Raw genomic sequence first — 12,138 nt, forward strand, 5'->3', positions numbered from 1 at the left:
AGAACATAACTGTATGACTTATATCTCCCTGCCTGCCGCCGTTCCCTCAAAATAATGACTTTTATAATATGCTAATGCACCTCTAGGTGCTAGTGGGGCGTTGCTGCAGCACCTAGAGGCTCCCGGAGCGCCTTCTTACCGTTTGGCACGCCCATGCAACTCTGAGCCCATAAAATCCTGCGCCTTCGCCGTCCCGTTTAGTATCCAGCGCAGTGAGTGAAGCCGGCAGCAGGAGAGCGTCCTTCACTCACTGCGCCTGCGCCGAATACTAAACGTCAATCAACTGGACATGGGCGTGCCAAACGCTGAGAGTACGGAGCCTCTAGGTGCTCCAGGAACGCCCCACTAGCACCTAGAGGCTCATTAGCATATTATACAAGTCATTATTTAGCGCGAACGGCGGCAGGCAGGGAGATACAAGTCATACAGTTATGTTCTGCTGACATTAGCACATCGCTAATGCCAGCCAGCTACATAACGATTTTTCTGATGACAGAAACCCTTTAATAGCAGACAATATACTGATGTGCTCTAATGGATAAATACCAATATATGGACACAACAGTGTTAGAAGCACTATAATATATTGGCATTGGCGCAAAAAGTCTTACAACATTAATATCAACACACAGTGTGATGGCATTAACATCAGCGCACCAGTGCGACTACATTGAAGGCGCTATAGCAGCTAAACACCAGTATACAATACACAATACTGGTAGTGCTATAATAGACAAGTGGGAGACACTACAATAATTAAAAGCACTATAACAGACTAATATTTACAGGGAATGTGCAATATCTCAACATTAGAAACGCTACAAAGTATTAGAAGCACTTAAATTTGGCACAAAGTGTGTACTCCACATTAATGGTAGCACCTCGAGAGTCTGTCCTTTTTTATTACAATATTTTGACCCAGGTGCTGTAAGGGTAGATTAGACTCTCGGTCCAGTAAGCAGCCTTGGTGAGCTTCTCATACAGTTCAATTTTATTTTTTAAATAAAAGGTTTTAATTGAGCTTTACTGCAGAATTAATAAAGCCATGGAGATAGTCCCCCCCCCCCCCCCCATAGTAATATGCTCCCAGACTGACCTTAATAGTAATAGTGCCCCCTACAGTGCCCCAATCAGCAACCCCATTAGTTGTAATGCCCTAAATGTCGTGCCCAATAATAATAATGCCTCCACAGTACTTCCAATATCAATAATGCTCCATAGGGCCCCTAGTTGAAATAAGGACCCCCTATAGGGATCCTAGAAGTAACCAGGCTCCTCTATAAGGCATCCGTTTAGAGCCCTCAGTAGTAATAAGGCTGATCTATAAGACATCCTTATAGAGTCCACAGTAGTAATAAAGTCCCCATAGTGTCCTCAGTAGTTATAATGCCCTCTATAGTAATCCCAGTATTTATAAAGTCCTAATGCAGTGCTCTCTGTAGTTATAATGACCTCCTGTAGTGCAACTGGTATTATAATGCCCCCTCTAATGCCAGTATGTATAATATGCCCTTCTGTCGCACCCATATATAATACCTCCTTTAGTTCTCCAGCCTGTATTACAATGCCTACCTGTAGTGCCGCCTATATTATAATAATGTCCAACATGGTGCCTCTTTATAATGCTAGCATGTATATTATTCTTACTCTTCATGGTCCTCTGTAGAGACACTATATATAATGCCCCCCCCCCTCCACCATAGTGCCCCCATGATATAATGCCTCCCTGTAATGGTAACATATATAATGCCTTCTCCCCTGTAGTGGCCCCCATAGTATATATGCACTTCCCTATAGTTCCCCTGTAGTATAATGCTTATATATATGTAGAGGAAGGTCAGCTGCTGCCTGAGGCAAAATCCTCAGCTCTGAACGTAGTAAAAGTTAGGCTACATGCACACGACTGTAAATTGCGGATCCACAAAACATGGACGGCAATTTACGGAACTGCACGGACAGCCTTTAATATAACTGCCTATTCTTGTCCGCAAAGCACGGACAAGAATAGGGCATGTTATATATTTTTTGCGGGGCCACGGAACAGAGCAACGGATGCGGACAGCACACGGAGTGCTATCCGCATCTTTTGTGGCCCCATTGAAGTGAATGGGTCCGCATCCGAGCCGCCAAAACTGCGGCTTGGATGCGGACCAAAACAACGGCCGTGTGCATGAGGCCTTAAAGCGAACCTTTCACCTGGATTTCACTTAATAAACTATCAAAAGTACCTTATAGATCATCCTCATTGTGTTAGCACACGGTCTTGTCCCGCTTTTCTGGCATGTATATGCATGGAAAAATCGCTTTATAAAGTACTCTTCTCCAGCTCCACAAGTCACGGTAGAAGTCAAGGGGGTAGCCCTTCCCTCATTCCAGGCTGTAACTCCCCTGCCCTAACCCCGCCTCTATGCAGTCTAATTGACACCCGGCTCAGTCGCCGGGACCGCACTTGTACAGGCGGCGCATGCGCCGTCGGACTCAAGCGCGATGCTGTAACTGAATCGCGCGTGAGGAAGTGAAGACAGGCAGGCATCGGGGACGGCGCATGCGCGATTCAGTTACAGGATCGCGCTTGAGTCCGACGGCGCATGCGCTGCCTGTACAAGCGCGGTCCCGGCGACTGAGCCGGGTGTCAATTAGACTGCATAGAGGCGGGGTTAGGGCAGGGGAGTTACAGCCTGGAGTGAGGGAAGGGCTACCCCCTTGACTTCTATCACGACTTGTGGAGCTGGAGAAGAGTACTTTATAAAGCGATTTTTCCATGCATATACATGGCAGAAAAGCGGGACAAGACCGTGTGCTAACACAATGAGGATGATCTATAAGGTACTTTTGATAGTTTATTAAGTGAAATCCAGGTGAAAGGTTCGCTTTAAAAAAAAAAGCTATATTTTTGGTATCACTGAAATCATACTTAGGCCTCATGCACACGACAGTATTTTTTCACGGTCCGCAAAACAGGGTTCCGTTGTTCCGTGATCTGTTTCCGTTTTTTTTTCCATGTGTCTTCCTTGATTTTTGGAGGATCACCAGACATGAAAAGTGCAAAAAAAAATCTAAGTCAAGTTTGCCTTGAAAATGATAGGAAAAAAACGGACACGGATCACGGACGCGGATGACAATCTTGTGTGCCTCCGTGTTTTTTCACGGACCCATTGACTTGAATGGGTCTGCGAACCGTTGTCCGTGAAAAAAATAGGACAGGTCATATTTTTTTGACGGACTGGAAACACGGATCACGGACGCGGATAACAAACAGTGCATTTTCCGAGTTTTCAACGGACCCATTGAAAGTCAATGGGTCCGAAGAAAATCACGGAAAACGGAACAACGGACACGGAACCCAACAACGGTCGTGTGCATGAGGCCTGACCCAGAGAATAAATTTACCATGTTCTTTATGCTGCAATGTTAACGCAGCAAAATTTGACATTTAAAGGGATTCTGTCACCAAGTTTTGGGCTATAGAGATGCGGACATGCACGGCTAGATCGCCGCTAGCATGTCCGCAATATACCGGTCCTATAGGGCTGTGTGCTTTTATTTTCTTTAAAAAAGGATTTTAGAGATATGTAAATTAGTCTTGTAGGTGCCCAAGGAGCTATACGAACCTTCCTGTGCCCAGCCACGCCCGCCTGTGAAGGAGCCCAGCACCGCCTATGTCCTCCGAATCTCCTCCTTTCATCACTGATAGATTGCCGTAATCTCGCGATGCGCAAGCTCTCGCAGTTCTTTCCCTGAGGCTGATGCCAGCACAGGGAAGGAACACTATCCCGGCACTGCGCATGCGCATCGCGAGATTACGGCAATCTATCGGTGATGAAAGGAGGAGATTCGGAGGACATAGGCGGTGCTGGACTCCTTCACAGGTGGGCGTGGCTGGGCACAGGAAGGTTCGTATAGCCCCTTGGGCTCCTACAAGACTAATTTACATATCTCTAAAATCCTTTTTTAAAGAAAATAAAAGCACACAGCCCTATAGGACAGGTATATTGCGGACATGCTAGCGGCGATCTAGCCGTGCATGTCCGCAGCTCTATAGCCCAAAACTTGGTGACAGAATCCCTTTAAGAAGGACAATAGCGGAATTGCAGTTATTTCCATTCCCCCTAGATGGAGTTAATAAAAGGTCATTATTGAGTTGGTGCCATTAAAGACTGTAACTTGTCCCTCAGAATAGCCCTCATATGACTACATTAAAGGAAAACTAAAACAGAATAGGATTATGAAAAAAATGCTTAGTCGATAAGGCCCAAGTACTTTTAAGCAGGGCTTTTTTTCTCAGAGAAAAGGTGGTGGAACTCACCCCCCCCCCTCCCCTGGCCACGCCCCTACCCACCCCTAGGACCGCCCGCTAAAACCGCCCCTTTAGAGAACAGGGATGCAAGTAAAATTGCCAGTGACGGTCGTGACAGCCAGGCTGCCAGTGCCCGCGGCCGCCGCCGCCCTGGTCCACACATGGGCAGCGCAGCCTGGCCCCTTCCCTCCCTCCCAGTATAAAATGCCCCTATACAGAGCCCCCATATAAAATACCCCTTCTCTTTAGCCTCTGTAGATGTCCCTATAGTGCCACCCAATAATGTGCCAGTAATAAGTGCCCCAATAGATGCCCCCCAATCATGTACCAGTAAGATGTGCCCCCATATCATGTGCCAGTAAGATGTGCCCCCATAGATGCCCCCCAATCATGTGCCAGTAATAAGAGACCCCACCATCATGTGCCAGTAGCCTGAGTACCCCCCTATCATGTGCCAGTAGCCCCCCTATCATGTGCCAGTAGCCCCCCTATCAAGTGCCAGTAGCCCCCCTATCAAGTGCCAGTAGCCCCCCTATCAAGTGCCAGTAGCCTCCCTATCAAGTGCCAGTAGCCCCCCTTATGTGCCAGTAGCCCCCTTATGTGCCAGTAGCCCCCCTTATGTGCCAGTAGCCCCCCTTATGTGCCAGTAGCCCCCCTTATGTGCCAGCAGCCCCCCTTATGTCTGTTCCAGCCCAGCAGCCCCCCTTATGTCTGTGCCAGCAGCCCCCCTTATGTCTGTGCCAGCAGCCCCCCTTATGTGCCAGTAGCCAGTAGCCCCCCTTATGTGCCAGGATTGTCATTTTTACATATAAAAAAATAATAATAAACTTATACTTACTTACCTCCTCCAGGATGCGATGCAGGCCTCTTCCGGCCTGTGTCCCTCGCTGGCTCAGACGACGCAATGACGTCATCGCACCGCCTGCACCGGCCTCTGATAGGCTGCCGGCCTAGTGCTGGCAGCCTATCAGAGGAACAAGGAGGGGACACACCTCTCCCTGCCCTGCCGCATTACAGACATTTGTATTGCCGTCCTGAGGACGGCGATACAGATGAGATGACTTTGGAGATGAATGAGCGCTTCCACAATGGAAGCGCAATGCTCATCTCCTGCTGTGCCCTACCGGCGCCCCCCTTCTGACAGCGCCCCGGGCGGCTGCCCGGCCCGCCCGCCCCAAGAAACTGCCCTGCAGTAAGGGGGGCGGGGCGAATCGGCAGAAAATAGGTGGCGGAACGTCGTCCCGGGGCGTTCCGCCAGAAAAAAAGGCCTGCTTTTAAGAAACTTTGACCTTGTCCAATGAATTTGCCATGACAACTTCAGAGAGTTTCATAGTCTCACTGTCCTTACAGCTATTTTCTGCTTTGTTTTTCATCAAAGTTTTGACCTGGTCAAAAGATAACCATCCGATCATAGCCACAGACGAACCATCAGTGACCATCTCAGACGGAGGGCAAAAACTACATATCACAAGCGCACAACCATTTGATGCTGGTGTTTACAAATGTGTAGCCAGCAGCATAGCAGGATCTGCAGATCTGACATATGTCCTGCAAGTGCATGGTAAGTACATCTCACATTCTTTGTCACAGCCTGGGGATTAGACTAGAACTACATACCTCCCAACTGTCCTTGATCCAGTGGGACAGTCCCGGATTTCAGTATCTGTCCCACTGTCCCGGTACGGGGAAGGTATGCCCTGCTTTCTGGCAGCTGTGCCCGTTTCCATAGGAAGCAGAGACAGTTGCCTGTATTATGATGAAGCAGAGAGCCGTCATCATCTCCCTTCTCCATCATCCCTCCCCCTGACAACTCTCCACACCTCTGGTCTGTGTGGGGGCGGGGACAACCTGCAGTCAGCCTCAGCTCCGCCTCCTTCATAGACCAGAGTAGCCGATGTGCTGCTGCTAGGAACAAGGTAAGTATGTGGTGTTTATTTTTTAAACTTTCTGTGAGGGGCACATAACAGGGCATATTACTGGGGGCACAGCTGGGCATATTACTGGGGGAACATAGCTGGGCATATTACTGGGGGCACATAGCTGGGCATATTACTGGGGGCACATAGCTGGGCATATTACTGAGGGCACATAACTGTGCATATTACTGGTGGCACATAACTGGGCATATTACTTTGGGCACATAGCTGGGCATATTACTGGGGGCACATAACTGGGGACACAGCTGGGCATATTACTGGGGGCACATAACTGGGCATATTACTGGAGGCACAGCTGGGCATAATTCTGTGAGGGTGCACAATGTGGGCATAAAAACTGTTCGGTGGCATGAAGGAGGAATAATTACTATGTTGGGGCATTAAGAGGACTGTTAGTGATTAGGTGCATAGCTATGTTTTGGGTGGAGTTAGAGGCATGGCCTAGTGTGGAAAAAATTTGCAGCTCCGTGCTTTGCGCGCCGCACGATGTGTACCTGTTTGTTCTTTTAGAAAGTTGGGAGGTATGGTACAGGAGTAAAATGTTTGCGTTTCCAACATAAACTAATGATAAATGGATTCAGTTTTGTGTCATTTTGAGCATCTGGAAAGACGTTAGAAGAAAAAATTTTACTTTTGAGCCATGTGAAGAATATACAGTCAGGTCCATAAATGTTGGGACATCGACACAATTCAAAATTTTTTGGCTCTATACACCACCACAATGGATTTGAAATGAAACTAACAAGATGTACTTTAACTGCAGACTGTCAGCTTTAATTTGAGGGTATTTACATCCAAATCAGGTGAACGGTGTAGGAATTACAACAGTTTGTATATGTGCCTCCTACTTGTTAAGGGACCAAAAGTAATGGGACAATTGGCTTCACAGCTGTTGCATGGCCAGGTGTGTGTTATTCCCTCATTATCCCAATTACAACGAGCAGATAAAAGGTCCAGCGTTCATTTCAAGTGTGCTATTTGCATTTGGAATCTGTTGCTGTCAACTATCAAGATGAGATCCAAAGAGCTGTCACTATCAGGGAAGCAAGCCATCATTAGGCTGAAAAAAAACAAAACAAACCCATCAGAGAGATAGCAAAAACATTAGGCGTGGCCAAAACAACTTTTTATAACATTCTTAAAAAGAAGGAACGCATCGGTGAGCTCAGCAACACCAAAAGACCCGGAAGAACAGGAAAACAACTGTGGTGGATGACCGAAGAATTCTTTCCCTGGTGAAGAAAACCCCCTTCACAACAGTTGGCCAGATCAAGAACACTCTCCAGGAGGTAGGTGTATGTGTGTCAAAGTCAATAATCAAGAGAAGACTTTACCAGAGCGAATACAGAGGGTTCACCACAAGCTGTAAACAACAGGAAGGCCAGATTAGAGTTTGCCAAACAACATCTAAAAAAGCCTTCACAGTTCTGGAACAACATCCTATGGACAGATGAGACCAAGATCAACTTGTACCAGAGTGATGGGAAGAGAAGAGTATGGAGAAGGAAAGGAACTGCTCATGATCCTAAGCATACCACCTCATCAGTGAAGCATGGTGGTGGTAGTGTCATGACGAGGGCATGTATGGCTGCCAATGGAACTAGTTCTTTTGTATTTATTGATGATGTGACTGCTGACAAAAGCAGCGGGATGAATTCTAAAGTGTTTTGGGCAATATTATCTGCTCATATTCAGCCAAATGCTTCAGAACTCATTGGACGGCGCTTCACAGTGCAGATGGACAATGAGCCAAAGCATACTGCAAAAGCAATTAAAGAGTTTTTTAAGGGAAAGAAGAAGTGGAATGTTATGCAATGGCCAAGTCAATCACCTGACCTGAATCCGATTGAGCATGCATTTCACTTGCTGAAGACAAAACTGAAGGGAAAATACCCCAAGAACAAGCAGGAACTGAAAACAGTTGCAGCAGAGGCCTGGCAGAGCATCACTAGGGATGAAACCCAGCGCCTGGTGATGTCTATGCGTTCCAGACTTCAGGCTGGAATTGACTGCAAAAGATTTGCAACCAAGTATTAAAAAGTGAAAGTTTGATTTATGATTATTATTCTGTCCCATTACTTTTGGTTGCTTAACAAGTGGGAGGCACATATGCAAACTGCTGTAATTCCTACACCGTTCACCTGATTTGGATGTAAATACCCTCAAATTAAAGCTGACAGTCTGCAGTTAAAGCACATCTTGTTTGTTTCATTTCAAATCCATTGTGGTGGTGTATATAGCCAATAATGTTAGAATTGTGTCCATGTCCCAATATTTATGGACCTGGCTGTATGAATATTTCAGTTCCAGCATGTATCCACTAGCACATAAACCCAAAGTGATCCATCCAAATGTAGGATCATTTTTTAGTAACATTTTAGGGAATTCCACTTTCCCCCACTTTGAGTGGAGTATGTACCACAGTTAGGAGTAAAACGTTTTGCATCTGCTGAAATGTCTGCGGAGGAATCACAAGAAATGTAAAATCCTCTGTATCCAATGTGTCATTACTGGAATAAAAGACATGCTAAAGACAATAATTGTGTTCTCTTACAGTTTCACCTTCCATTTTTGGTTCTAATGAACCCATCATTGTGATTGTCAACAATCCTGTGAGACTAGAATGTGAAGCCACAGGCTTTCCAGCACCTGGTTTGACATGGCTAAAAGATGGCAGACCTGTCTCCAGTTTCAGTGGTGGAATTCAGGTATTTTTGTCTTCTATTCTATCTGTATTGTAAAAAACAAAAATGCCCATACATAAATCTAAGATAATGCTGTATAGTTTTCTGAGCCTACATTTAAAGGGGTTTTTCCGAGAGTACAATATTGATGACTAGAGTTGAGCGAACACCTGGATGTTCGGGTTCGAGAAGTTCGGCCGAACTTCCCGGAAATGTTCGGGATCCGAACTCGACCCGAACTTCGCCCCGAACCCCATTGAAGTCAATGGGGACCCAAACTTTTCGGCACTAAAAAGGCTGTAAAACAGCCCAGGAAAGGGCTAGAGGGCTGCAAAAGGCAGCAAAATGTAGGTAAATCCCCTGCAAACAAATGTGGATAGGGAAATGAATAAAAATAAAAATAAAATAAATAAAAATTAACCAATATCAATTGGAGAGAGGTCCCATAGCAGAGAATCAGGCTTCATGTCATAGCAGAGAATCAGGCTTCATGTCACCCACCACTGGAACAGGCCATTGTCAGATATTTTTAGGCCCCGGCACCCAGACAGAGGAGAGAGGTCCCATAGCAGAGAATCAGGCTTCATGTCATAGCAGAGACTCATGCTTCATGTCACCCAATGCTGGAACAGGCCACTGTCAGATATGTTTAGGCCCCGGCACCCAGACAGAGGAGAGAGGTCCCATAGCAGAGAATCAGGCTTCATGTCATAGCAGAGAATCAGGCTTCATGTCACCCAACACTGGAACAGGCCACTGTCAGATATTTTTAGGCCCCGGCACCCAGACAGAGGAGAGAGGTCCCATAGCAGAGAATCAGGCTTCATGTCATAGCAGAGAATCAGGCTTCATGTCACCCAACACTGGAACAGGCCACTGTCAGATATTTTTAGGCCCCGGCACCCAGACAGAGGAGAGAGGTCCCATTGCAGAGAATCAGGCTTCATGTCATAGCAGAGAATCAGGCTTCATGTCACCCAACACTGGAACAGGCCACTGTCAGATATTTTTAGGCCCCGGCACCCAGACAGAGGAGAGAGGTCCCATTGCAGAGAATCAGGCTTCATGTCACCCACCACTGTAACAGGCCACTGTCAGATATTTAGGCCCTGGCACCCAGAAAGAGGAGAGAGGTCCCATTGCAGAGAATCAGGCTTCATGTCACCCACCACTGGAACAGGCCAATGTCAGATATTTAGGCCCCGGCACCCAGACAGAGGAGAATGGTCCCATTGCAGAGAATCAGCCTTCATGTCACCCACCACTGGAACAGGCCACTGTCAGATATTTAGGCCCCGGCACCCAGACGGAGGAGAGGTTCATTCAACTTTGGGTTGCCCCGCAATATAATGGTAAAATTAAAAAAAGACAATTGAATGAAGTGCCCTGGAGTACAAGAATATATTGTTATGGGATGTAGTTATAAATGTCTAATCTGCACAAGGGATGGACAGGTCCTGTGGGATCCATGCCTGGTTCATTTTTATGGCTGTGGACAGGCGGCTGCGTTTGTCTGTAATGACGCCCCTTGCCGTGCTGAATACAAGGCATAAAAGGCTAGCTCTGGCCACGTGGACAATTTGGAGACCCAGAAGTTGAATGGGGCTGAACCATCAGTCAGTACGTGGAGGGGTGTGCACACGTACTGTTCCACCATGTTAGTGAAATGCTGCCTCTTGCTAACACGTTCCGTATCAGGTGGTGGTGCAGTTAGCTGTGGCGTGGTGACAAAACTTTTCCACATCTCTGCCATGCTAACCCTGCCCTCAGAGGAGCTGGCCGTGACACAGCTGCGTTGGCGACCTCTTGCTCCTCCTCTGCCTTGGGCTTCCACTTGTTTCCCTGTGACATTTGGGAATGCTCTCAGTAGCGCGTCTACCAACGTGCGCTTGTACTCGCGCATCTTCCTATCACGCTCCAGTGCAGGAAGTAAGGTGGGCACATTGTCTTTGTACCGGGTGGCAACCCAGTAGTCCGCACACGTTAAAATGTGGGCAACTCTGCTGTCGTTGCGCAGGCACTGCAGCATGTAGTCGCTCATGTGTGCCAGGCTGCCCAGAGGTAAGGACAAGCTGTCCTCTGTGGGAGGCGTATGTCATCGTCCTGCGTTTCCCCCCAGCCACGCACCAGTGATGGGCCCGAGCTGCGTTGGGTCCCACCCCGCTGTGAACATGCTTCATCCTCATTCTCCTCCTCATCTTCGTCCTCCAATAGTGGGCCCTGTCTGGCCACATTTGTACCTGGCCTCTGCTGTTGCAAAAAACCTCCCTCTGAGTCACTTCTAAGAGACTGGCCTGAAAGTGCTAAAAATGACCCCTCTTCCTCCTCCTCCTGGGCCACCTCCTCTTCCATCATCGCCCTAAGTGTTTTCTCAAGGAGACATAGAATTGGTATTGTAACGCTGATAACGGCGTCATGACCACTGGCCATGTTGGTGGAGTACTCGAAACAGCGCAACAGGGCACACAGGTCTCGCATGGAGGCCCAGTCATTGGTGGTGAAGTGGTGCTGTTCCGCAGTGCGACTGACCCGTGCGTGCTGCAGCTGAAACTCCACTATGGCCTGCTGCTGCTCGCACAGTCTGTCCAGCATGTGCAAGGTGGAGTTCCACCTGGTGGGCACGTCGCATATGAGGCGGTGAGCGGGAAGGCCGAAGTTACGCTGTAGTGCAGACAGGCGAGCAGCGGCAGGATGTGAACGCCGGAAGCGCGCACAGACGGACCGCACTTTATGCAGCAGCTCTGACATATCGGGGTAGTTGTGAATGAACTTCTGCACCACCAAATTCAGCACATGCGCCAGACAAGGGATGTGCGTCAAACCGGCTAGTCCCAGAGCTGCGACGAGATTTCGCCCATTATCGCACACCACCAGGCCGGGCTTGAGGCTCACCGGCAGCAACCACTCGTTGGTCTGTTGTTCAATACCCCGCCACAACTCCTACGCGGTGTGGGGCCTGTCCCCCAAACATATGAGTTTCAGAATGGCCTGCTGACGTTTTCCCCGGGCTGTGCTGAAGTTGATGGTGAAGGTGTGTGGCTGACTGGATGAGCAGGTGGAAGAAAAGGAGGAGGAAGCCGAGTAGGAGGAGGAGGCTACAGGAGGCAAAGAATGTTGCCCTGCGATCCTTGGCGGCGGAAGGACGTGCGCCAAACAGCTCTCTGCCTGGGGCCCAGCCGCCACTACATTTACCCAGTGTGCAGTTAGGGAGATATAGCAT

At 48.0% G+C, this 12,138-nt stretch overlaps 1 protein-coding gene across 3 annotated transcripts in view; it reads left to right on the forward strand.

Moving 5' to 3' along the window:
• The window catches only part of HMCN1 (hemicentin 1), a 723,834-nt gene that overhangs the window by 227,194 nt on the left and 484,502 nt on the right, over positions 1 to 12,138 (forward strand). For all 3 annotated transcript variants that reach the window (XR_005774384.1, XM_040408842.1, XM_040408843.1), the window contains 2 exons: positions 5,676 to 5,858; positions 8,791 to 8,942. Coding sequence is in view for 2 of the 3 variants with exons in the window: in XM_040408842.1 (XP_040264776.1) it covers positions 5,676 to 5,858; positions 8,791 to 8,942 (335 nt within the window). In the remaining variant the exon portion in view is untranslated. The remainder of the gene's footprint in view (positions 1 to 5,675; positions 5,859 to 8,790; positions 8,943 to 12,138) is intronic.

The sequence above is a fragment of the Bufo bufo genome, chromosome 9 (genome assembly GCF_905171765.1).
Source record: "Bufo bufo chromosome 9, aBufBuf1.1, whole genome shotgun sequence".
In the NCBI taxonomy this organism is placed as follows: Eukaryota; Metazoa; Chordata; class Amphibia; order Anura; family Bufonidae; genus Bufo; species Bufo bufo.